Here is a 25,923-nt window from a genome sequence, read left to right as displayed (position 1 = left end):
TATTATGCATGTATTAGTTTAAGTTTTAGAATAATCACCCTTGTTTAAATACTAGTGAGATGTATAGATTCTGAGATAAAATTAAGGAACAATTACTTTTATTTTTTAGTTGTTGTAGTATAAATGAAGTTTGTGAGTATCTTCTTTAGAAAACTCTCACAAGGTTATAACTTGTCCACTAGAGAATTCTTAGTGGTTTAAGGCTTTATTACATATGGTCAATGCAACTGAGCGAAACGAGACTAATTGAAAATATATTTTTGGCCATTTATTTTAATTTATCATATTTGCTTGAGGACAAGAAAAATGTTGTTTGGGGTGGTTTGATAAGAGCCCAAAACTGTAGTTTAAACCCTTTAATAATATTTTTTTTATTTAGCCAATTATGTTATTAATAATATGTGTTTATCACTAATTACGTGCTTTTGAGTATTTCAGGCTTCAGAGTGGAATAAATGTAAATTCGTTACTAATTAGGCGCTAAAAGGAGCTAAAGTGATTGCTAGGAAAGTTCTATGAAGAAAGCCCAAGTTTTATGGAGAAAAAACCTTTAAAAAGCCAAAGTCAAAACTGTTAAGTGAAAGTCAAACTGGATTAGAGAGCTGAAGAAAAGTCAATAGAACTTCAAAAGGTCATATCTTTGGACTTTGGCATTGGATTTGGGCCCATTTTATATCAAAATGACCGGATCAGAAAGACCTTTCCAATGGTCTAGGTCTCGACTCGATCAGAGTAATATAAATTAGTGAAAATGTATACTAAAGTAACTCGACCAGAATTGAAAGTCTTGGATTCAACCAATTGGGTTATGGACTTGATTTATGGGTCCATAACCTAGCCTAAAAGCCTATACACGAAATTGTAAACCTAATCCTCTCCTATATAAAGAGGGTTAAGGCTAAACAAAACTTGGCTACTCCCCTCTTTAGTTTAGTTAAAAATTAGGGTTCTCTTTCTCTCCCCCATTAGTTTAGAATAATTAGGGTTTAATGTTCTTGCCTCCAACTCCATTACACCATTAGTTTTATTAATATAAGTTTAGTTTAATTTAAGTATATCTTCTTCTTATTGTTTATTGTTAATGAACCCAATGAAACTAGGCTAAAAACTCTATTAGAGGAGTTTTATGAAGTCTATATGAGGGTTATAATTGTTCTTCATTGGTTTTCTTATTGTCTTATGTGCTTCAAGTTCAAGTTCTATAGTTGTTTAGAGATAGAGATTATAGAAGTTGAACTAGAGAATGAAAACTCCACAAAGAGATTTGTGGAGGAGAGTTTCTCTTATACTAATCATATCTTAGTACAGAGATTGCTATGATTGGTTAGGGATCAATAAAAATTGTGACTTTTGTTGTTTTACCTTGCGTAGATTAATAAAGGTTAAGATTAAAACATAAGAAACTAGTTAGAATAATCATAGCTTTACATAGATGGATTAATCATTTCTCTATGTTCTTCCTATTCATTAAATTTACCTTTTAATTGCTTAGTTTAAATTAGTTTAATTTATAATTAGTTTATTGCATTGTTAGTTTAACTAATTTATAATTAGTTTTAGTTTAAATAAATAACAACACTACTCTCATTGTTCTCACCTTTGATTTTAGTAGAATTCTAAGTTCTTAACGATTAAGAGTGGAATGAATTCCGACTCTCTATATTGCATAATGAATTGAGAGTAGAAATAATATTGATAAGGAAATTGATCATTAGTTGTTTGTGTTCTTCTATAGATAATTAAGGATCAATTTTAACCATTATTAGTCGCCAAGTTGAAAACTTTGAGGGTTAATGCGCTTGTTATATGTCTTTTTCAGAGTTTAATGGTAGGATGCCACTCAAATGGCTGCTAGGTCGCGTCGTTCTTCAAGTAAGTCGACCTCATGAGCAAAAATGGAATTGTTCTGACCAGATTCGATGATCTCAGATCGAGTCATTGTAATTGTTAGCGCAGTAGGGATGACGGCCTTAGTACCGTAGCATAGTGAGAACGGTGACTCGCCTGTACTAGAACGAGCTATCGTTCTATGAACCCATAGAATGTTTTCTAGCTGCATTGGCCACTGGTTTTTGTTCTTTTCGATCTTTTTTTTCAAGTTATCCAGAATTGCTTTGTTACTAGCTTCTGCTTGACCATTGCTCTGATCGTACTGGGGAGTGGAGAATGCGTGAACGATCTTCCACTTGGCTAAGAATTCTTTTACTATTTTCCCCTTGAATTGAGAGCCATTATCCATCACCAATGTGTGGAGGAGGCCAAATCTGGTAATGATGTTGGTCCAAATGAACTTTCTGACATTAGATTCTTTGACATGAGCCAAGGGAATCGCTTCCACCTATTTGGTGAAGTAGTCTGTTGCAGCTAGGACAAATCAAAAGCCTGTGCTTTTTTGTGGAAGGAATGGACCCATGATGTCCAAGCCCCACATGTGAAATGGCCAAGGGCTGGCAATGTTGGCACTTAATGCATTTGAGTACATACTTCTTGGCATCGATCTGCATTCTTGGCCAGAAGTATCCTTGTAAGATCGCTTTGTGAGCCAGAGAGCAACCTCCAGCGTGGTTTCCGCATTCTCCCTCATGGATTTATACGAAAATCATTTGACCCTGTTCTGGGCGTATACACCTCAGATGGGGTCTCCAGCGAATTTTCTTAAAAGTTTGCCTTTTACAAGGCAGTAACGACCTGACTGATATTGAACCTGTCTGGCCTTGGTGCGATCTGCTGGTGCTTTTCCAAGCTGGATATAATCTATGATAGGTTGCATCCATGTTTGACTCATCTGAGTGTCAGAGAGTGGGCATAGGTCGGTAACTTCTAGGATGTGCTCATTTTGGTAAGCAGGTCGATTGACTACTTCGATGAGTAGTTTCCTTGGGTCACAGTTCGGTGTTTGGGTCGCGAGGTATGCTAAGCTGTTAGCGTGGCGATTCTTTTCCCGTAGAAAATGTTGTATGGTGACTTTCTTGAAAGAAGACAGTAATTGATCTATAACTTGAAAGTACTTAGAAAGGTTATCTTCATTGGTGGTATATTCATGGGCGACTTGGCGAACGACCAGTTGTGAATTTCTAAAGACCTTGAGCTCCTGAGCTTCGAGCTCTAATGCCATATGGAGTCCCATGATCAGGGCTTTGTACTCCGCTTCATTATTGGAGGTCGCAAAATCGATGCGAACTGACTTTTCCACCATAGAGTCATCTGGTGACACTAGGACTACTCCAACTCCACTGCCCCCTGGATTGCTAGCTCCATCCACTAAGATTGACCATACCGATGGGTCGTGTTGTTTAGAGGTCGGGGTGTTGTCCTCTGGTTCCCAGTTCAGGTCGTCAACTGGGAAATCTGCTAAGAAATCAGCAACGGCATGACTCTGAGAGGTTCTTGGGGTGAACTCAATATGGTGTTCACCGAGTTCTTCTGCCCATACTGCCATGCCAGTTGTCTTGTTGGCTTTAATAAGGATCTTCTTAAGTGGCAGGTCGGTGCGCACTTTGATTGGATGTGCTTAGAAGTAGGGCCTGAACTTTCTTGCTGAATAAAGTAGTGCCAGTACTGCCTTTTCAATGTGGGAGTAGTTTTTTGCAATGTCTTGCTTGTGAAGTAGATCGGTTTCTCTGCGTTCTGCTCCTCTTTAAAGAGAACTAAATTGATAGCAAACTCAGACACTGCTACGTACAGCCCCAGTGTTTCACCATCAATCGGTTTTGCCAACATAGGTGGTGTTGTCAAATAGTCCTTGAGAGTAGAGAACGCTTAGTGGCATTGCTCATTCTATGAGAATTGTTCGCCCTTATTGAGAATTTGTAGGAACTGTCGACATTTGTCTGATGCTCTCGATATGAATCGGTTTAGAGCTGCCACCAATCCTGATAGTTTCTGTACCTACTTCTTTGTTTTTGGGTCGGGCATGTCCAAGAACGCTCGAATCTGATCACGGTTTGCTTCTATCCCACGTTGTGAGACCTGATACCCCATAAATTTCTAGGAGGATGCTCTAAAGAGGCAATTCTCAAGGTTAAGCTTTATCTGAGTTCGCCAAAGTCTGAGAATGCTTGTGTGAGGTGATCTAAGTGATCTCCAGCTTTCTTGCTTTTGACGACCATGTCGTCTATGTAGACTTCCATGGTGTCACCTAACATGTCTTGGAACATATCGGTGACAAGTCGCTGGTAGGTCACTCCAGCGTTCTTTAGGCTGAACGGGAGGAAGTTGTAACAGTCTGGTCCACAAGTCGGTCGATTCTTGTTAAGGGGAAGCTATCCTTAGGAGTTTCTAGATTTAGGTTGATAAAGTCCATGATAAGTACCAAAAACTGTGTTTTAAACCCCGTAGAGACATTACATTTGGGTCAATTATGTGTTTAATAAATGTAAATTGATTGTATTTTTATATTTTCACAGGTTTCAATAGACAACGATAAAATACACACAAAACCTGCGTTTTAGCAAGAAATACAGTTGAATAAAGTTTGGACTTGAAATCTTCAATATCAGCTCATTTAAAGCTCCAAACTGCCAGCAAAGCTCATGAACTCAAAGAACCATGAAACAAGTTGAAGAATCCAAACTTGAGTCCCTAAGCCAGCTAAATAATAGATTTTCGGATAAAGAACTTGGTCAAACTGACCTAAATCAGCCCAAAAGTCAAGAGAAAACTTCAAACGTCGATATCTTCTGTCTCCTAACTCTGATTAAAGCATTTGACCAGCTAAAATGATCAGTGCAGAAAACTCTACGTAACGGTATCTAGCTTCCAAAAAATGGTCGTACAGTTTGGAATATGAAGATAAAGCCAAAGCCTATTACTATTAGTCCAAACCCATTACTATTCCAGAAAATATTTCTAGAATATTCCCTAAAATATTTCTGGAATATTTCCTAGAATATTTCTAGAATATTCCCTGAGATATTATATTTTATTTGTAACCGTTAGATTTAGATTAGATGGATTGAATCTAGACCATCAGAAAAACTATAAATAGAAGGGTCTAATTTTAGTTTTTCTGATTGAATGGTTAACATTCAATCATAGGAGTAGAGTAGTTTACTGGTTTTTTTTTAGTATAATGAAGAATTTAATTTCCATTTTTTAATTAAAATGTTTTATTTTAGTTTTATTTTCTGTTAATTAGAATAACAATTTAGTTCTGTAATCTCATAGCAGAAACTCTGCCCGAGTGAAGATTATCTACGTTAGGGAGAGTGTTTCGATAATTATAACGATTAGGAATCAAGTAAGTTCACCCAGAGATGGGGTTTTGAATTGATTCCACGCACTAATAATGCTCATTCAAAGATGAAGAGTCGTTATTAGGGATTAAAAATCGAGACTAACTCTTTTAATGGAGATAAGATTCGCTCAAACGAATTTTCTATATCTATAATTAAAGTATATTTTATTTTATTTTCATCATTTTCTCACCTAAATTCACTTTCATAAATATCACGTGATCGAATTAGTTTTTGTTTATAAATAAATTTTTGCAATTTCATTGAAATGTGAACGAAATAACAAACCCGACCGCTGTTTTACAGACAGATCAGTCCACACAGAGGTGAACTGTGTCATTCTTTTTTGGGTCTGCTACTATGTTAGCGGCCCATTCGGGGTAATCGACCTTTCTAATGAAGCCAACTTTTTTGAGATTTTTGACTTCTTCATTGATTTCTTTTTGGAATCTAAGGGATAACTTTCGAGGTTGTTGGTGGTTTAGCATTTGGGTTAACATTTAATTTATGACATGCAATATTGGGATCAATTCCAGGCACATCGATGTGCAACCAAGCAAAAACATCTTTATTTAATGATAAAAAGCTTACAAGTTGTGCCTTGAGAGTAGGATCTTAAGGTTATCTCCTACATAAATGAATTTGGGGTCATCTTTAGTTCCTAGGTTGACCTTTTCCTTTAGCTTGGTCTGAGCATCCGCCTTAGTCAGTTGAGAGACCTCTGGGGTCTTGCACTCTTTTGGTGTCTTCTTGACTTGAAGAGGTGGGGCAACCTCTGGGGTCTAGACTTCTGGAGGGACATTTTTTACTGAGGCCCCAGTGTTCTCCTTTGTGAGTTCACTGCGGGGGGTCTTGGTCAAGGTCTTGACCTCAGAGATGAAGTCTTCTGCCAGCTTGGTTTTGGCAATCTCTCCCTTGTTTTTGAGTGAAGCCTCAGTAGGCTTGTTAACTGAGAGGATCTGATTGCAATTGTGGGCATCGAGCTGGTTGCCTCTGAGCTCTATCATCCCTTTGGAGCTAGGGAAGTGTAAAACCTGATGGAATATTGATGGCACTGCTTGCATCTTGTGGATCCAACGACGTCCTAAAATAGCAGTATAGGACGAGTTGACATCCAGAACGCTGAAGCGCGTATTGATGCTGACCTTGTCTTCGTGCGACCTAACTGAGACAGGTAGAATGATGTCTCCTATTGGGACGACTCATGATCCGTTGAAGCCATAAAGGGGGGCTATTAGATCGATCATGACTGACCTGAGCATGCATGTTTATCTCCTTAAGGGTGCGGTAGAATAGGATGTCGCACGAACTGCCTGGGTCGATCAGGACGCGCTTGATAGTCCAGTCAATGATTTTGACGTGGACCACCAAGGTATCATTGTGTGGGAGACACACCTTGTTGAGGTCGACTTCAGTGAAAGTGATGTCTCTTGAGTTGTGGGCAGTTACGTGTGGGGTAGGAGCTGCTTGTGAAGAGAATTGGTAGACTTCTTAGAGGGCACCTACCCATCTCCTTTTCTCCCTTGTAGATGTGATAGAGTCGTCCTGGAAGGTGATCATGATGATCGTTCTGTTGTTATCTCTGTCAGATGAATGTTGGCGTCAATCATGACGAGATCGGTCCATAGAACATCCTCGAGCACGGGAGCGATCTCGGTTGTGGTTGCATGGAGGAGTTCAGCTTCGCTCTCTGCGAGCTATGAGCTTGTGGCACAGGTCGCCATCGGCTATATCAGTATAGTGCTTGATATGGTTTGCCTCAATGAGGTCATGGAGGTAGTGCTTGAGTTCGCGATAATCATTGGTCTCATGGCACTTTGCTTTGTGGAAAGTGCAGTATAGCTTTCCTGGTGTGTCTTCTGGCCGTTTTACCTTAGGTCAGTAATAGGCCGCTGTTTTTATTTTCTCCAGTATGTAGCTTGGAGATTTTGTCGACCACGGGAACTTCGCTTAGGTGTAATGCGTCCCCGGTACCGGACTTACGTCCCTTGTGGTCTAGGTCACTTTTTTAGGGCGGGCAACACCGAGATTGCTGCGACTTCCTCTTGTTCACCTTCGTGATCTAAAGCTTCCTGTAGCTTTATATATTTGTACACGCGAGTGTACAAGTCTTCCATTTTTTCAGGACGCTCCTTCATGAGCGACCCATATAGCCAGGTGTTTTTTTGGATTGCCTTGGTGAATGCAAATGACTCTTGGAGGACGCTTTCTATAGACAACAAGTCTATCTTGAATCGCCCTAAGAAAGAGCGGATTGACTCATCTTTCTTCTGAGACATCATGAAGAGTGAGTCGACGTCAGTTTTCTTATGTCTATTGTGGACGTAATGATTAGCAAATTGGTCGGTTAACTTCTCGAAGCTATCGATGGAGTTTGGTTCTAGTAAGTAGAACCAGTCGAGGGCTCCTTCTTTTAGACTTGCAGAAAACAAGCGGCATTGCAAGTAGTCGAACTCTTGCGCGCTGTAGAGTGTGAGGCTCTGGATGTAGCGAGCTACGTGTTGACCGGGACACATACTGCCATCATACATCGCAAAGCGTGGCTGAATGAAATCGTGCGGGGAGGGTTTACTGAATACCTTCGGTGTGAATGGGGATGCTTGATAAGTTTTCAGCATCTTCTGGACGATCTGAGTGGCGTCCTTCTTCATAGTACTCTGGTCGATTTGCTGGGACAGCTCGTTGATTTACTGGTTCATTTTGTTAATACCGTCCTCAGCGGTGACTCCGTTGGGGTTTTGGGCTGCCACCTGACTTTTGAGTGAGGCATTTTCCTGTCGTAAGATGGTGATGCTGTCGTTCATGGTTCCCATCTGGGTGGCCATGTTCTTCATTTGTTCTTGTAGGCTATCCATGCTTCGTGGGCTTGAGATTTGTTTGAAGGTTTTTATGGTTGAATGGTTGTGAACTTAAGAAATCGAGCCACAGACGGCGCCAATGTAAATGTTGTATTTGGTTAACCTTACTAATGCAGGCAATTCGAGGGAGATGGGTTGATTGATTGTGTTTGACCGAGTTCGTTTGGACGAACTGCCTACGTATCAAGTTCTCTCTCTGCTTGAGACTTGAATCAGGTCAGACGTAGTTCCTCTTCTCTTTATATATGCAAGATGCCCGCTCTTCTTCTTCTCCCGCGACAAGTCAAGTTCAGGACTTAGGGCTCTTTAATGAGTCATGATGGAGAGGTGTGGTGAGTAATGGAGTGTGCACCTGGAGCTCTGGTCTTAATGATGACAGCTGTAGCGTCCGTTACTAGCCGTTGTCATGTGAACAAGCATGGACCTTTTGGAGGTCGCCTAATGATCGAACTGGTAGGTCAGTCTCTTTGAAGAGATCGATCGCTTGGTTCGATGTGCTGAGGAGCGATCTAGACTATTCGTGTTGTAATGAAGCGACCTAAAAGAGTACTTGGTACAGATCGGTTGGTAGTTTTTTCTTGTGCTATACACGTGTATAATATCCATAGTATTTGGGTATTAGTCCCTCACAATATGGGGTCTTGCTTATAACATGAAGCCTACCTTTGACATTTTATATAGAGATATCAAATCATTCATCCTTAAATTCATGTCTGAGTCAGAAAAAAGAACCCAATACTCTGGCAAAGTGTTTTTTTTCCAGTTCTTGATATGTTATAAGCAGTAGCAACATACGTGCTTCATTTGACAGTGGGGGAAAAAATCAAGATCCAAAATAGTAAAATGTCATCAAACTTCAAGTTCATGGTATGCAAACTCAAAACTCGAGCAATATTGACAACCATGTAGCATTAACAAATATTGAGTGTAAGGATTAATTTCTTATGCCCAATCTAATGGATACTTTATGAGAGTTATAGACTAATAGCTTGATTTAAGGATTAGATAACAACTCATAAAGTTCAACCCAAAAGGAAAATCTATTGATTATTGAGGCAAATTTAATGTTGTGATGGTCCTCTAAGAAAGAACATTAACTAAGGATAATATTAATTTTTTCATGCAAATTTGAAATTAATTTGAAAACTACTTTATTCACAAATATTAGAGCATCATTTGCATATAAGAAAATTCATAGTCTTACTTAACAAACATTTTTTTTTTATTGGATATCTGCTAGAACTTTGTAGTGCTGCAACAGAGCAAACAATTATAGTATCTTAATAGAAAGTAGGGGTGCATGTGGATATCCAAATATTCGAATCTGATTCGAATTTGTATTTGAAAAATCGGATATTATTCGAAAATTTCGGATATCGGATATCAGATAATTTTTTATGTCCGAATTGGTTTCGGATACGGATACGGATTTGGATGCTGCCATATCCACATCCGAAAATATCCGATCCGATTTAAAAAATTAATAGTTATTATATATAATTAATTAATTAATTTATTATTGTATAAAATATTATATTAAATCATAAACTGATAATATAAAACTATAATAACAAAATAATAATAATAAATGACAAATATATATATTTATAATAGTTTTTATAGTGGTAAAATGAATTATTCAAAGCAAATAAAATTTTAATTAATATTAATTTTCGGATCGGATATTATCCGATATCTGATTCAGATATCCGAAATTGGATTCGGATAAATTTTTTAATATCCATCGGATTCGGATTCGGATATCGGTATAAATTTTCGGATTCGGATTCAGATAAAGGCATATCCGAATCCGAACCTATCCGTTTGCACCCATAATAGAAAGACATCTCCTAGTCCAATCAAGGATAATATTTATTTACACCCTCTTATGGGTGCGCTGGTACAATACACCCTTGATTAGAGAATCTGCAATGCAATACACCCTCACCCCTTGCCTAATGGAGGGCCCAGATTTCATAGCGCAGGTACAACCTACGTACTCTAGAATTTAGTATATTTATTTGGGTATAGCCGGACTTGAACATGCAACCATTAGGAAAAAAGCCCCATGCTCTACCAAATGAGCTATACACCACAAATATAATTAGTAATAAATAAGGATTGGTGTGGAAAAGATTGCTTCTGGTGAGGTCACAAAGAACAAAGGAATGGAAGAGAAAACTTATGACCGAAAGTACAACAATTCTTGGTCTTATTTATGAAAAGGAAATTATTGGCTTAATCAATGGTCGAAGTGTTGATATTACCATTGAAATTTCCTTGAGTGCAGGGGTGAGCATTTGAAGAGAAACAGTTGCAGATTGCGTTAAGTATAGTATTTCTACAGTTGAATTCATGAGGGTCATAAGTTGAATAGGTAGTAGTGATTGCAAAAAGAAAATACATAAAATGAATTTGTATTTGTTAAAACTAAATCAATCCGTGAAAATTTTAAAATCACTATGGTGTTTAATCAGAATCAAAATATAGTTATATACACAAAGAGATTGAAATTCATAAAGAAGATGACTTGCAAAATTACGACAAATGATACATTTATATGACTATTCACATTTTGAACGTTGTTGTTTCACTACATATTAACTACACTAAATACATGTTAATCGTGGGGTGGAGCACAATTAATTAAACAGAGGGAAAAAGGCGGAAATAAAAATTGAAAATTGGAGGGAAAAAAGAAGAAGAATAAACATAAGATCCAAATCAGCAATTTATGTTAAAAGTTCAATAAGATTGATATGGATTTCAAAGGAAGAAATAGAAACGACTAACTTGTATTTTCTAAGTTAAATTATAGATATATTTGAATGTTAACTATTATAGAGTAAGAGAGATTAAGCATTTACATGTTCAGACTCTGCCACGTAACAAAACTCTCTGTAAGTAATTTCTTCAAACAAATTGACAACTTCTTCGTTTATGGTAGCGTAATGAAGTCGGTTAAATTTTGAATAGATTAAACTAACACAAATTCGATTAGTATGAAAAAAAAGAACAATAGACTGTCGAAAATCAAAAGTGAAGGAGAGACCTTCGTGCAAGAAAAAAAAAAACGGTTTGACAAAGAGAAATTGTATACACAAAAGAGTTTTCCTTGAACCATCGCAACGTGTTCTTCCAAGTTTTACTGTAAGCGGTTAAGAGTTCATGTCTATTTGTTGAGTTTTGGCTGAGCCTTGAATTGTGGGTAACTGTTTTGGAGTACAACACGTGGGGCGCTGAGAAAAGAGGAAAGGACAGCGCTTTAGTATGTAGTAGCTAAACTTAGAAGGGGTAGCACAGCTGGTCCGGCCTTGGGTTTGCTCTCCATTGGTCACTAGTTCGATTCCCCTCAAAGCCACTGGCGAGGTAGTACCGAGTCGAATTTCCAACCAGGGCCCCGGGATTAGTCGAGGTGCGCGTAAGCTGGCCCGGACACCCGGTTAGCAAAAAAAAAAAAAAAAAGAGAGTATGTAGTAGCTAGAGTTAGAATAGATTAAAAACAAATTAAAATACATAACTTGTCGTTCTATGCACTTTTTTTTTCGCTAAAAAATAAATAAATTGTCGTTCTATGCACGAAATAAGTTGTTCAACTCATTCAGAATAAGTGCTTATGAAATTTGGATATATACCATCCCAAAATGTTCAACTCAATTATTTAAGCCTTGAAAAAATGATCAATGAAACATATTCTCATTAGTGATTTAACTATTTTGCTTTGGCCAAGTAACTTAATAAATTAAACAAATGAACAAGCTGCATCCCATATACATAATAGTGGACAGAATGACAGAGTAGTATGCTTATATTATTCTTATATTAAACGTGATAATCCAATTGACTAGCTATAGACTCTAATTGATGACTTCTCCTAATAGAAGTGTTGGGAAATATGAGTATTAGTAATATTTACAGTATGTGGTTTAGTCCTAGGTTCAAAGACTAGTCCGTTTCCCTAGAAGTAGCAATAATATGCAATCTCTCAGTCACCTCTAGCGTCTTAAAATTACAGATACATCTCTAGTGTCTTAAAAGGATAATGACAATCAAGTTTATTTACATGTTTACAGATACACATATACACAGTTGTAGCAGCAATTGTGCTTGCACAGTTATGCAAGTCCTTATAGTGCTTATAATCTTATATTTCATAGTTGTGTATTTATTGAAAGCTATATTTTCTACGAAATACCGTTTATCTTTTTGCCAATTTTAAATGAAATGTCATTTTAGCCAAAGTTGATTGCGGATTGCATAAGAAGGTCTTCTGTGCGATTTTTTTTTTCAAGTGGAAATTTTATTGATAATGATAATGAGTTTTACAAATAATTAGGACAAGCGTGTAACAAGATGCACCTCAAGTCCTTTCTGAATGACAAATCATACCCTCCTAAATACAAACTCGTTAGAATTAGATATCATTACGTTGCAGTCCATAACTTTATGCAATCTCTTAAGGAGCTCAACAGACTGTTATGCCAATAAACCAAAAGTGTCAAAACTGAATAGAATGAAACAATGCTGGTTAGCTCTACAAACATCCTCGTGTTTCTCAATTTTCCCTTCCACTGCTATAGTAGCTGTTTCTTTCACCTCAAAGACTCCATTCCCAAGCACTACCAATGAAGAGGCTCTAGTTACATCAACACATGCATGCCTTCTCTCAGACCAACTGTAGATCAATACCATCTGCAGGCCGAAGTGTCGATCTTCCCTCATTCGGATTAGTGAGAAAATTCACGGGAGCCTCTTTCTTCACTTGTACCCCAACCTTCCAAAATGCATCACATAAAATATCTCTAACATGATCATGTCGGTATTTGAAACCTGGAAAGTGTCTGCAATGTGCTGCATGGTCCTCGAAAGCATCTAGTCTACTCTTTTTGCAAGCAGGGCATAGACCACTATTAGAGTACAAAGGAATAATGAGACGGTACCAGAGAATAGAACGATACTCCACCGGTGACATACGCTGTCAAAGTCCCTCCATCGGAATAGCAAGTAGAAAATTATTTGCGTGTTCTGACTGCAAGCATCCAATGAATGCTTTTTGACTAGCAGATAACACAAACTCCCTCTCAAGACCAGCAACAATCTTACCATAGAACGCTTCCGCCAAAAAATTTTGTGGTTTTGAGGGGACGGTAGCATTCACAGCCATATAACTGAGGTCAAAATCGGGTAGATAGAGACTCAATGCACTGTTAGCAATATCAATAATTCCATCCAAAGGCACTGGGCCACAACTCCTAAGAATGTGATTATGAAGCTCAGAAGTCTGACAACGGGAGGCCACAAAAGCAAAAGTAGAGACATCAGTGACACAATAAATACCTAACCCACCAAGACGTAATGGGAGGGTCGATAAATGCCACTGCAAATCACTGAAGTTAGGACCATTAGAAACCACAATACTGTGGAGAACACTGCGGAGATGCTGATAAAAAGTCTTAGCTGCCTCTTTAAAAAAGGATGGTGGACAAGTACGAATCGCAAAGACCAACTTAAAGAGCCCAACACAAGCACGTAAGAGAGCTAACTCACACTGTGGATCTTCCAATACAGTTAAACGGTCCATCAAAGTCACAACCTTTTCAACATGCTTGTGAGCAAGGCCCATGACAAAGGATGAATTAGTGCTAACCGCACCTAGTTCCAAGCAACCTGACCCCCTGCTGAGGACGGGACAAATCTAAAGGAAAGAGACTAGGAATAGAGCGATGTGGATCCAGTGATGGCCAAAATATCTCAGTTTTAGGCACATTAAGAACCAACCCGTAAGAAGGTATTTCTTCCTGAATCATACCCAAAGCCGTCGCCACTTGTTCAGTATGTACGATCAGAGTCCCGTCATCTAGGTACCAAGCCTGTAGCAATAACTGATAATTGGACTGGATTTGCAGAATCAGGAGATGCAACACCATTGCAAATAGAAGGGGATCCAAAGAGTTGCCTTGCTGGACCCCAATAACAGACCATATGTAGCCATCCCCCAAATATAATCTCGCAGGTTGGCAATACAATTAAGTACTCGACCCAAGGGGCAATAGCTGGGCAACGGATACAAACATCTCTCAATATAGTAGTCCGATCAACCATGTTAAAATAATTTTGAAAATCTACAAACAATATCGAAAGAGAGGTACTGTAGAGAGGTAATGTCACTGTTAGCATACAAGCATACACTACCTGTTTTTTTTTTAAGCGTATTTAATTATAATTCATATTTATATGTATATTTTTTCCTACATACACTTGGATTTAATGGTACACACTTCTGTACATACCTTACCTCAGCTTTCAATAACATAATATTGTATATTACAACAACATTTGATATTTTGGGTTTGTCGATCAGTATTCATAGTCCAAAGAATACTACCAATGCTGTAATAAAGCCACACTCATTCCTGGTGTACGTGGTCATGAAATAAGAATAAGGGCCATATATAGATGAACCAGGTGGTGAGCGCACCCCCAAAGATTTGTGGAAATTACACTCATAGTAGTAAGCTAGTTTGCTAGAAAATGGTCATTATTAAAGTTCTATTACCACACCCCCTAGTTTCAATTACGAGTTGCATATACTCTTACACCCCCATAAATTGAATCTTGATTCCATCTAAGGGCATCTCCAATAGAGGGTGTAAATTGTTTAAAGTGTAAAATTTACACTCTATATGTCAAAAACATGTTTCCAATGTGGGGGGGGGGGTGTAAATCCCAGGTGATAAACTAATAGTTAATAGAGAGGGTGGGGAGTTTCCCATCCGGCTATTAGTTAATAAACATATCGGGCGTCACTTGAAGTAACGTCCCAATTAAAAAGAAATTCGGACGTTACTTAAACTCACGTCTGTTTTATTTTTTTTAGAATTGTAACGTTTGCGTCGGGTAAAGACCACAATATCTCAGTTTTAGCCACATTAAGAACCAACCTGTAAAAGGTATTTCTTCCTGAATCATACCCAAAGCTGTCGCCACCTATTCAGTATCTCCGATTAGAGTCCCGTCATCTAGGTACCAAGCCTGTAGCAATAACTAGACTGGATTTGCAGAATCAGGAGATGCAACACCAGTGCAAATAGAAAGAGACCCAAAGGGTCGCCTTGCTGAACCCCAATAGCAGACTATATGTAGCCATCCCCAAATATAACCTTGCAGGTTGGCAATACAATTAAGTACTCGACCCAAAGGGCAATATATAGTTGGGCAATGGATACGAACTTCTCTCAATATGGTAGTCCGATCAACCGTATTAAAAGCATTTTGAAAATCTACAAACAATATCGAAAGAGAGGTACTGTAGAGAGATACTGTCACTGTTAGCATACAAGCATACACTACCTGTTTTTTTTTTTAAGCATATTTAATTATAATTCATATTTTTATATATATATTTTCCTACAGACACTTGGATTTAATGGTACACAATGGTACACACTTCTATACATACCCTACCTCAGCTTTCAATAGCATAATATTGTATATTACAACAACATTTGATATTTTGGGTTTGTCGATCAGTATTCATAGTCCAAAGAATACTACCAAATACCAATGCTGTCATATAGCCACACTCATTCCTGGTGTTTGTGGTCATGAAATAAGGGCCATATATAAATGAACCAGGTGGTGAGCGCACCCCCAAAGATTTGCGGAAATTATACACATAGTAGTAAGCTAGTTTGCTAGAAAATGGTCATTAGTAAAGTTCTATTACCACACCCCTTAGTTTCAATTACGAGTTGCATATACTCTTACACCCCCCATAAATTGAATCTTGATTCCATCTAAAAATATAATAGATGAAACACTCAAAATATATATATCGATAAATGTGGTGAAAGTTCTAGGAGTAATTCATGGATGTTGCATAGCTATAAGAGTAGTCTACATTACAGTCTACAACAAAAGGAATATAATACCGAATACGTGTACAAATCCCGACTTATAGAGCCTTCCATGTGTGCCAATAATGTCCTATATTCATAGTGCACACCATTTTCTAAGTATATTTTATCAGCGGAGCATAAATAAATCATCCCATCAGTAAAGAAAGACCAACATTTCCATTGTTTCCATCATCTCAAAATTCTCAATTCAATATTGTTCTCCTTTGAATTTTCATGGGACCTTGTGAAATCATTAAAGTGGGCAGTTTAGGTCCATACTAAAGTAAAGTTTTGCTAATCCTTTTACTTATTGCTCGATGAAGTGTGGGTAGTACTCTTGATCTCGTAGACTAAGAGCAAATTTTCTGAGCTTCTTCTATCATGAGTTTACATCTTAAGGTGGTAAAAATCTTGTGCAGGTCCCTTTGGTATATACCAAAACAATTTTTGAATTGAATCGTAGGAGCTAAAAACCAATAATCCTATCAACGGACATAATAGCCGAGATTGGGGCATAGGGCAGCTTATTTGGAGATCTTTTCTCAAGTGTGAAGTGTCAACAGTCAATTTTTTTTACCTAATGAGGAGCTTGTAGCCTTGAAACCAGAATAAATTCCACTCATTAGGGAACACTCTCTACGCTCTAGTGTCTCCACCATATGTCACCATAATTATAGAGTCAGTGATCATCAACCTAATTTTACATGTCTTCTTCCAGCATTACCCTTATCATAAAAATGTGCACAGCAAAATACAAACATAGATGAGAGTGACAAAATCATAAATGTAGACATCAAGATAATGATGATTATAAAACTCGAGGTTTATGTCTATTTCTTAACACCCTAAGCTATGTCCCTATCCAAGCTAAGTAGCAAAAGTGTAAAGACAGCAACAATTCTTTAGCAATCATAAATATAAAGGACAGTTTAGTCATTTTAGTGAGAGAAAGACTAGAGAACTACAACAAGTGAGTGTAATTTTATTTTCTCTCTCTTAAAAAAAAAAAAAATAAATTAAAAAACCAGACTTGTGAAAAAAAAATGGAGTTGATCAACAAACCTCTCCTAAAACTATCTGTTCACCAGATCTTCACTTTTCAACTTCACTAGTCTCTTTTAAGGTTTGTTATAACTCATACCCATTTCTGTTTTTACTGCTTTAATTTATTTATGTGTATGAATATTATGAATGGTTTTCAGATCTTTGTCATTTGGTTTGTTATAATGAAAAATGAAAATGTTGGTAATGTTTGTTTCATTGAATGAGAGATGGGTTTTGAGTTTTGAGAATTAGTGTGGTAGTTGAGAATCTTTGTACTGAATTTGTAAGGTTTTCAGTGCTTTGTTTTCGTTTGGGTTTATGAATTTATAGTTTATGATCTAGCTACTTTTAGGTGTGGAACGGATGATGAATTGATTTTAGAATGGAAGGCATTGTTTTTGGATCCAAATGAAAGAAATTTGACTCTATAGTTTGCTTAGAGTGGGGTCCAAGTTTTTCGCTTCTTAATTGGCTGTGTTGGAAATTAGATCTTAAGTTAACTAGTTCATTTGTTTAAGTTTGGCAGTATAATCACTGATTTTTATGTATATTTAATAGTATTGAGATATCTGATGTACAAAAACAAGTTATATCATCATAATTTTTGCTTCAACTTGTCGTAGAAATTGGTTTAGTATTCTTTTGGAAAGAAGTGCAATACATTGGATTTTGACAGTATCCGTATTGATATTGTCAATGTTTTTGTCATTTAGACAAGAAGACAATTCCTTGGTTTTGGTTTTCCAGTTGTACTAGGAAATTTATTATTTGGAACTCTGATTCCTTTCTTGTTTGTTTGGTTTGCGTGGTTCGTACTCTTAAATTGGTATCTCACCGCATTTGAATGGGTGGATAGTATCATGCTTGTCATTTTCAGTTAGTGCTGTTCTGGTTATTATCTTCATACTTTGGCAGTTCTTGATGTCGAACAATGAGCTGTTGGGATTTAAGATTTGTTTAGTGACTTTCCCTAATAATGAAGTATGATACTTATTGTACCTTTTTTATTTATTCGTTGAAGGTCTCTAAGTATCACATCAGTGCGCTCCTACTCTATTCATTGCTCTGGATGGTTTTGTCATACAATATGGATAGCTTACTCTGATCCTGCTGGGTTCATACTCTAGTCTGCACTTGTATAAGTCGGATCACTTGATTGTAGATACTCGTGACTGGTGCCCATTTGTGGATACTTTTAGATAGACCTGATGGGTTCCAGGTTCCCATCTCATCAGCTGAGCAATGGCTTGTACGTATCAGGCCGGCCGGACCAACCGAAGGAAAGACCTCCTACTATGAGTTCAACAGCCATGCCGTACACTGGTGGTGACATCAAGAAGTCTGGAGAACTGGGAAAAATGTTTGATATACCCGTAGATGGATCTAAGTCAAGAAAATCTGGACCTTTAGGTAATGCTCCGTCTAGGACTGGATCATTTGGAGGGGCAGCTTCACTATCAGGACCAATTATGCCTAATGCTGCGGCTCGGGCTAGCTATTCCACCTCAGGACCTGTATCTTCTGCAGGAATTCCAGGTTCAGCATCTATGGTAACTGGATCAAACAGGCAGAAGTCTAATTCTGGACCACTTAATAGGCATGGGGATCCTGTTAAAAAGTCATCTGGTCCTCAATCTGGTGGAGTCACACCAGTTGTTCGTCAAAACTCTGGCCCTCTTCCACCAGTCTTACCTGCAACTGGTCTCATTACATCGGGCCCAATTACTTCTGGCCCACTAAATTCATCTGGTGCCCCTCGGAAGGTGTCTGGTCCGTTGGACTCCATGGGATCAGTTAAACTACACAGTGTCTCTATTGTTCACAACCAAGCTGTCACTAATCTCAGTCAGGAAGATGACTATTCTTTCAAGAGGGGCTTCCCAAAGCCAATACTGTGGTCGGTGATCTTGCTTTTTGTGATGGGGTTCATTGCTGGTGGCTTTATTCTCGCTGCTGTACACAACGCAATTCTTCTCATTGTTGTTGTGGTTCTTTTTGGTGCTGTTGCTGCACTTTTCACCTGGAATACTTGTTGGGGTAGAAGAGCAATCACAGGCTTTATTGCTCGTTACCCAGATGCTGAGTTGAGAACTGCAAAAGATGGGCAATATGTCAAAGTCTCTGGGGTAGGTGTAATATTGAGGAAAAAACTGATTTTTCGTTTGCACCTAGAACTTTATCAGGGAAAGCACATACTACCTATGATGACTATATATTATGAGATGGTATCACTTCTAAGTTTTAACCAAGTGCAAGTGAGAATTGGGTGACCGTCCATCCAATTGATGGCTTTCAAGATGGCAATGGCCAATAATATAGACTTTGTTAATTGCCTTTCCGTACATTATTCATAATTATTACCCTCCCGTCCCTTGAAGTGTGATGTTGAGCAGAAAAATCGCCATTTGGGAAATTCTCTGAACAAATCGAGCTTTTTTACCATCTAAGATGTTTGATATGGTAAAGTTAGGCATTAAAGATCTTGTTAGAAAGTTATAGTTGTGCTGTGTCATTGTGAACTGTATGTATGCTACGTATATAAATATATTAGGCTTTGCCATCCTACAATCCTTTTTTATTGTTGGAAACAATTAATAACGCTATATTTACCAGATAACACTGAAAAAGAGAAAGAAATATCGAATACTGTCTGTGCTTAGTATGGAATGCTCCACTTCTGTTTAGACGGCAGATAGTTGGCCAATTGATTTATATAGGTGTCCTTTTGTTTTGAGAATTAAAAGTGATTTCCGTGTTTTTGGAGGGGGAAGGGGAGAATGAGGTTGCTGGGTAAGTGGGGGAAATGGCATGCCTTTGCCTAGATATGCTATGTTCAAACTGTAATTGAATGTGATCACCTAAAATTTTAATGTGTGTCATAGTTATGTTCATTTTACATATTATAGGCTTCTCTTTTTAATGTGCCAGGAATTCTAAAGCCACCCCAACAATTCATAGTGGTGGCTTTTTGTCAGGTAGTTTTCAAGAATAATTCATGATTGCATGTGATATCTTGCAGGTGGTTACCTGTGGAAATGTGCCACTTGAGTCGTCATTTCAAAAAGTTTCTAGATGCGTTTACACGTCTACAAGTTTGTATGAGTATCGGGGCTGGGATTCTAAAGCTGCCAACGCAAGTCATCGCCGTTTTACTTGGGGAGTTCGATCCCTAGAGGTTTGTTACCAACATATCAACCATTTGCCAGCTTTGTGCTGTTAGTAGCATTTGGAGTAGCTGTTTAGATGTTAATGACTTCATGGTTTTTGTCATAACGCCTTTGACAGCATAAATTTAGCTTCAGTATGCTAAGACATCATGTTTACAGCAACCTTGTTTTTCTTATGGAAACTGTAATTTGTTTGTGTAGTTGTAGTTGTGTTCATGAAGGAGTTATCTCCACTAACCACATTAGATGATCACGAGCTATGTAAAAAATTTATTACAAAAAATTGGTACATTGACAGAAAGAAAAGTCTAATGCGTAATAAACTGGTAATCAATATTTTCTTGTCAAAATGTTAAGATTCCTTTCTATACATGGGTTCGGTGTGTTATCAGGTGGTGTCCTGCCAGCAGTTGTGTGTGCTTTCCCCATTCTTAGTGTTGTCATTGTGGCAGATATAGGCATATAGCTAATGGAGTCATATAAGAGTATAAGTATGATTACAACTATTTTCGGAATATCTCCTTACGATATGTGATGATTGGCCTTTATGAATGAAGTGCGATATGCTTTCAGTATGTATTTGAATTTCAGCTTGTGATTGAGACTTTCTGTTTGATATTCCAGAGGCACGTGGTCGACTTCTATATCTCAGATTTCCAGTCTGGGTTGAGAGCATTGGTTAAGACTGGTTATGGTGCGAGGGTAACCCCGTATGTGGATGAGTCTGTTGTTGTTGATGTTGACCCCTCAAACAAGGATTTATCTCCGGACTTCATTAGGTGGTTGAGAGAAAGGAACCTTTCCAGTGATGACCGCATAATGCGCTTGAAAGAAGGGTAAATTCTTTGGTTCTGTTTATGATTCCATAATCATCATTTTGAACATTGTCTTGAATAAGATAGCGGAAGTTTGGTCATTGAGCTACAAAAGTTTTTTCATGTAATTTTTTTGGTTTTGGTAGGTACATTAAAGAAGGCAGCACTGTCAGTGTCATGGGAGTTGTTCAGAGGAACGATAATGTGCTTATGATTGTTCCTCCTCCTGAGCCATTATCAACAGGATGCCAGTGGGGCAAATGTATCCTTCCAGCAAGCCTTGAGGGTATTGTTTTGAGATGTGAAGATTCCTCAAAGATTGATGTGATACCAGTTTAGTGACGGGGTTTCCACTGTTGTTCAGGCAATGTTATTTTGAAAATTAGTTTGTTGGCTCGATGGTTTTGGTTGTGGTGATTATGGTGATCTTAGGATGAAGGGTTGTGTGTTCTTTCATTAATTTTTTATTATATTTTTTTTTTCTAAAAAGGGAACTTGCTGTATAGCTTTCTGTGCTCTTTCTTTTCTTCCCTGTAGAATCTGGAATCTTTTGTAATGAGGGTGGCTTGATTATTATACTAGGAAGAGATCTCTTGTATTTGGAGAACATCGTGTTGGGTTTATGTTGAGAAATGTTTTATGGCATGTTGAGTTATTTGGGCGTGGTTAAGAATTTAATACTCCTCGCTTGTGTAATTAGTTAGAACCATTTACAGTAAACATCATGTATGTTTCCATTAGCTGTTTCTTCGGTGTATGTATTTCAGGCTTTCAGCTGCAACATTGCTTATCATGGTACAACAACAGGTGGCTTCTATTGACAGGAAAAAGCATAGTACTGGCCAACCTAATGGTGGTTCACTGGTTCCCATCCAACAACTGCATTAGTTTGAAACTAATTAGATAACAGATTATGGTAGTTTGTTACGTGGGTGGGACCCGATGGGTTAAGTGAATCCTGTGGATGGCCTTGAAGATTGGGGCCCATTTAATATTTGTAAAGCCCAAACCCTGAAAACCCTAACCCTATAAAATTGGAGTGAGGCTAATTCGTTTTCTGGCAGGTCTAAAAGGAGGGAATCAAATTAAAGCCGAGCACCATCATAATAATCTAGTGAGTATGTTTCTCTGCAAATTGAAAAATTTAACTTTATCAAACTTGGTCAATGCTTTCAAATTAGGCTGTGTTTCTTTGAATTTTTTCCGGGATTGAACCTCTGTCTATCCTGGGAAGCTACTGACTATTGTAATACAATAAATAAAGCATCTTATTGCACAAAAATGAGTTTCCTTCTAATGTTCCTCTAAAGCTATTCGTTAAGCAGAGAAAATTGAGAAACATCTTCATTAGATTCATATGAAGCCCAGTGAGTAAGCCTATGGTCGGGTCCTACCTTTATTTATCACTAACTACTTGTTTTACCTAATTGTAATAGATCCATGATAATGTCAATTTCATTCTTCTTGGAAAGGATACATAGTGTTACGTTAGATGGTGCGAGTATACAACCAAATTCAGTAATTGAACTTAATTCAATTGTGTGGAAAAACATTTTTATGCACTTTTCCAAATATCTGTCTCTATTAATTGTATTTTGTAAGTTCTGATAATGGGGTTGCATCATTATGCACAGACGTGTTATACGTATATCACAGGCTACTTTATAGCTTGGCCTGCAATGAGGGTGGTAATTTACAACATGAACATTAGAAATGATAGAAGTGATTGGTGTTTGTACTTGCTTATCTGACATTGCAATAGAGGAGCACAGTCAAATATAAATAATTTTGTTTACTACGACATTTATGGTTTATTAAATTCTGTGTGCAGGACCCTGTATACGCTTCAGTTTTGGTGTTTGATCGTAGTTACAATGTCAGAGAACAAGAAAGTGATGAATAAACCCAACAAATCGACTGGCTTGCCCCGTAAGCGTTTTTATCGAGCACGTGCTCACAGCAACCCATTGAGTGACTCCCATTTCCCAGTCCCTCTAACACCTTCTCATGTTGATTACGCCCTCCATTACCCACAATATTTTCAGACAGATCATACTATTGCCGACAATGGGGATGTAAACAATAACTCTACGGCATCCTTGCATAAAACTCAGTCAAAGAAGATCCAATTTGCTGACATTGGATGTGGCTTTGGGGGTCTAATTGTTAGTCTTTCCACTCTCTTTCCTGAAACACTAATGATTGGCATGGAAATTCGGGATAAGGTGACAGAGTATGTCAAAGAACGTATCTTGGCCTTGAGGGAGACAAACCCAGGTCAGTATCAGAACATCTCTGTCGTTAGAACCAATTCTATGAAATACATTCCGAATTTCTTTGAGAAAGGACAACTTTCAAAGATGTTCTTCCTATTTCCTGACCCTCACTTCAAGGAGAAGAATCATCGTCGACGTGTAATAAGTCCACACTTGCTCGATGAGTATGCTTACACTCTTGAGTCGGGTGGGATTATCTATACCATTACTGATGTTGAAGAACTTGGAGAGTGGATGAAAGCTTGTTTGGAGGATCATCCATTATTTGAAGCAATCTCAGAAGAAGAGTTTGCTGCTGATCCAGTTGTAAAGCTTCTTACTTCTGCGACGGAGGAAGGGCAAAAGGTTGCAAGGAACAATGGAGAAACTTTTACAGCAATGTTTAGACGCATCTCTCCCTCAGACACTGAAAGTGGGGATGTATTATGAGGTTTTCTCAGTTGATCAGGAAAGACATTGTTGAGTTGGTTCTGATTATTTACATTGTTTTTTATTTGATTAGTCTATGTATGCTATCTATTCTTGTATTATGTATTGCCAGAAGTCGAATGAATTAAATAATATTAATAGCTCACTCTAAGAAGTTAATAAAGAGTTCATTGTGAACATATACGTACGTATAATGTTCCCTTTACATCTTGCTTGGTGAAAATATGCTTCAGGTCACCATTTTGAAACTTGATTTGATTTCCAACGATTAAGAGCCATCCTGAGCAGATATCCTGAAACTTTTGGCGATGTATTGTACGACAGCCTCCTTCCCCATTATTAAAGTGGGTTAGTTCATATGGAAGGCCTTCATATCTATAGGATTAAAGTGAGCAAGCCACCCGAGACTTGTATTAAACTTGACTTGTATGTGTACTGTAATTTGGGGGCGGGGGGGTTAACCCAACTTGGGAACTTGTAATAGAATTTCTTGCCGGACGCTTGTGTTAGGAAGACTTCATAACTATAGTAGTTTTCCTTGTGCTTATGCAATTCTTAAAGTCAGGTGGCATTGTTAGTGCTTGTCTTTGTCTTCAATGAGCACCTCATCTCCACTTCCTTCTTTCTACTTTGCACGTCCTGAACTGGGGTGGGGGGGGGGGATCCTAATTGGCTCTAGGTGATCCAGTCTATATGCGTGGTGTGGTGGTGGGGGGAGGGGGTAATCCTAGTTAACCCAACTCGGCAACTTGTAATAGAATTTCTTTAACAGGGAGTGACTCTCTCAAGAGAAAAAGTAACTCTCATAACCATTTTTTGTTTTAACCACTCCCAAGGACTGGGTAGATGAAAAGTCAAGTATACTCCTGACACGAAATAATAAACGGTCTGGCCTAACCGAAATAACCCGGTGTATATAGTAGGTATGAACAATTATTGTTCATACCTATTTGTTCATACCTCAATATAATATATGATCAATAAGAACACCTATTGGAGTATGAACAATCATTGTTCATACCTATTTGGGGTATGAACAGTGACTGTTCATACCTCAACATAATGTATGATCAATAAGAACACCTATTAGATTATGAACAATCATTGTTCATACCTGATTGTTCATATCTATTTGGGGTAATTGTTCATACCTCAACAGAATGTATGATCAGTAAGAACACCTATTGAATTATGAACAATCATTGTTCATACTTATTTGGGGTATGAACAATCATTGTTCATATCTCATATCTCAATATGAGTTATGAAGAATCAATGTTCATACCTCAACATAATGTATGATTAGTAAAACACCTATTGGAGTATGAACAATCATTGTTTATATCTCAACATGAGTTATTAACAATCATTGTTCATACATAAGTATATTGTATGAAGTACGTTCACTTATTTGGGTATGAACAATCATTGTTCATCGTTCATCATTGTTCATAGCAAAATGACAAAAAATGTAAAATCATAAAATATTTATTTCAAATCCGTACTATTTGTCATTACGGGTTATTTTCACTCGAAAATTAGTTTTTATGGTTATTTTCACCCGAAATTGTCCTTGAGAGTGATTAAAAAAATGCTGGCTCTAAAAGTGATTTTCACTCGGAAATGGACTTTGGGACCAATTTCTTGTTTCTTTAAACTTGCAAGTAGGAAGACTTCATATCTATAGTAGTTTTTCTTGTGCTTCTGCAATTCTTAAAGGCCAGGTGGCATTGTTGTATACAATATATATATGGGCATAACAAATAAAATTGAATCAATTTGAGGTATAAAATTTAGTCATAGTTAAGGATTTCAAAAATCACATGCCACAAATATTACGATATATTCTAATTAAATTTATGAATTTTATAATTTCCAATTTTAGCTGAATAACGAGATTCAGTTAAAACGGATGTTGGCTTAAATAAATTATATAACTATTGATTTAGTTAAAATAGACGTTGGGCTTAAATAAATTATATACCAAACCAAAACAAATTACATGTGAAAAATTAAATTATATAAAAAATAACATCACAAAATATATAATAGCAATTGGAAAAAAAAACCACAATAATAACAAATATTTTCAAATATATATAATACTGTATGAAACTAACGTCAAAGAACAATTACCGAGAAACATAAAACTATATGCAAATGCATTGAACTAACCTCAAATAATATTTAACAGGAAATCGG

General features: G+C 37.5%; 2 protein-coding genes across 3 annotated transcripts; both read left to right on the top strand.

The window, feature by feature from the left end:
• Window positions 1–16,935: 16,935 nt before the first annotated feature.
• LOC147509163 (protein SHOU4-like) lies at window positions 16,936–21,661 on the top strand. The gene is made up of 5 exons (XM_086601463.1): window positions 16,936–17,113; window positions 18,056–19,160; window positions 20,054–20,209; window positions 20,826–21,037; window positions 21,163–21,661. Exons 2-5 carry the CDS (start codon window positions 18,243–18,245, stop codon window positions 21,353–21,355), a joined length of 1,479 nt encoding a protein of 492 aa, XP_086457589.1. The 5' UTR covers window positions 16,936–17,113; window positions 18,056–18,242; the 3' UTR covers window positions 21,356–21,661.
• A 168-nt stretch (window positions 21,662–21,829) lies between these two features.
• Window positions 21,830–23,944, top strand: LOC147509162 (tRNA (guanine-N-7) methyltransferase). Of its 2 annotated transcripts, none has more exons than XM_086601464.1 (2): window positions 21,830–22,130; window positions 22,848–23,944. In XM_086601464.1, exon 2 carries the CDS (start codon window positions 22,891–22,893, stop codon window positions 23,719–23,721), a length of 831 nt encoding a protein of 276 aa, XP_086457590.1. In that variant the 5' UTR covers window positions 21,830–22,130; window positions 22,848–22,890; the 3' UTR covers window positions 23,722–23,944. The 2 variants fall into 2 exon arrangements, with proteins under 2 accessions (XP_086457590.1, XP_086457591.1); XM_086601465.1 differs by having other exon boundaries at window positions 22,010–22,134.
• The last annotated feature ends 1,979 nt before the right edge of the window (window positions 23,945–25,923 follow it).

Source organism: Coptis chinensis, chromosome 3, assembly GCF_015680905.1.
Source record: "Coptis chinensis isolate HL-2020 chromosome 3, ASM1568090v1, whole genome shotgun sequence".
NCBI lineage: Eukaryota > Viridiplantae > Streptophyta > Magnoliopsida > Ranunculales > Ranunculaceae > Coptis > Coptis chinensis.
This window is presented reverse-complemented; position numbering and strand designations above follow the sequence as displayed.

Excerpts from the sequence above, each read along its gene's own strand:
- LOC147509162 (XM_086601464.1), top strand. The coding sequence starts at position 22,891 with ATGTCAGAGAACAAGAAAGTGATGAATAAACCCAACAAATCGACTGGC.
- LOC147509163 (XM_086601463.1), top strand. The coding sequence starts at position 18,243 with ATGGGTTCCAGGTTCCCATCTCATCAGCTGAGCAATGGCTTGTACGTA. Across the intron at positions 19,161-20,053 it reads AATATGTCAAAGTCTCTGGG|GTGGTTACCTGTGGAAATGT; the intron begins GTAGGTGTAATA and ends GATATCTTGCAG. Across the intron at positions 21,038-21,162 it reads ATAATGCGCTTGAAAGAAGG|GTACATTAAAGAAGGCAGCA; the intron begins GTAAATTCTTTG and ends TGGTTTTGGTAG.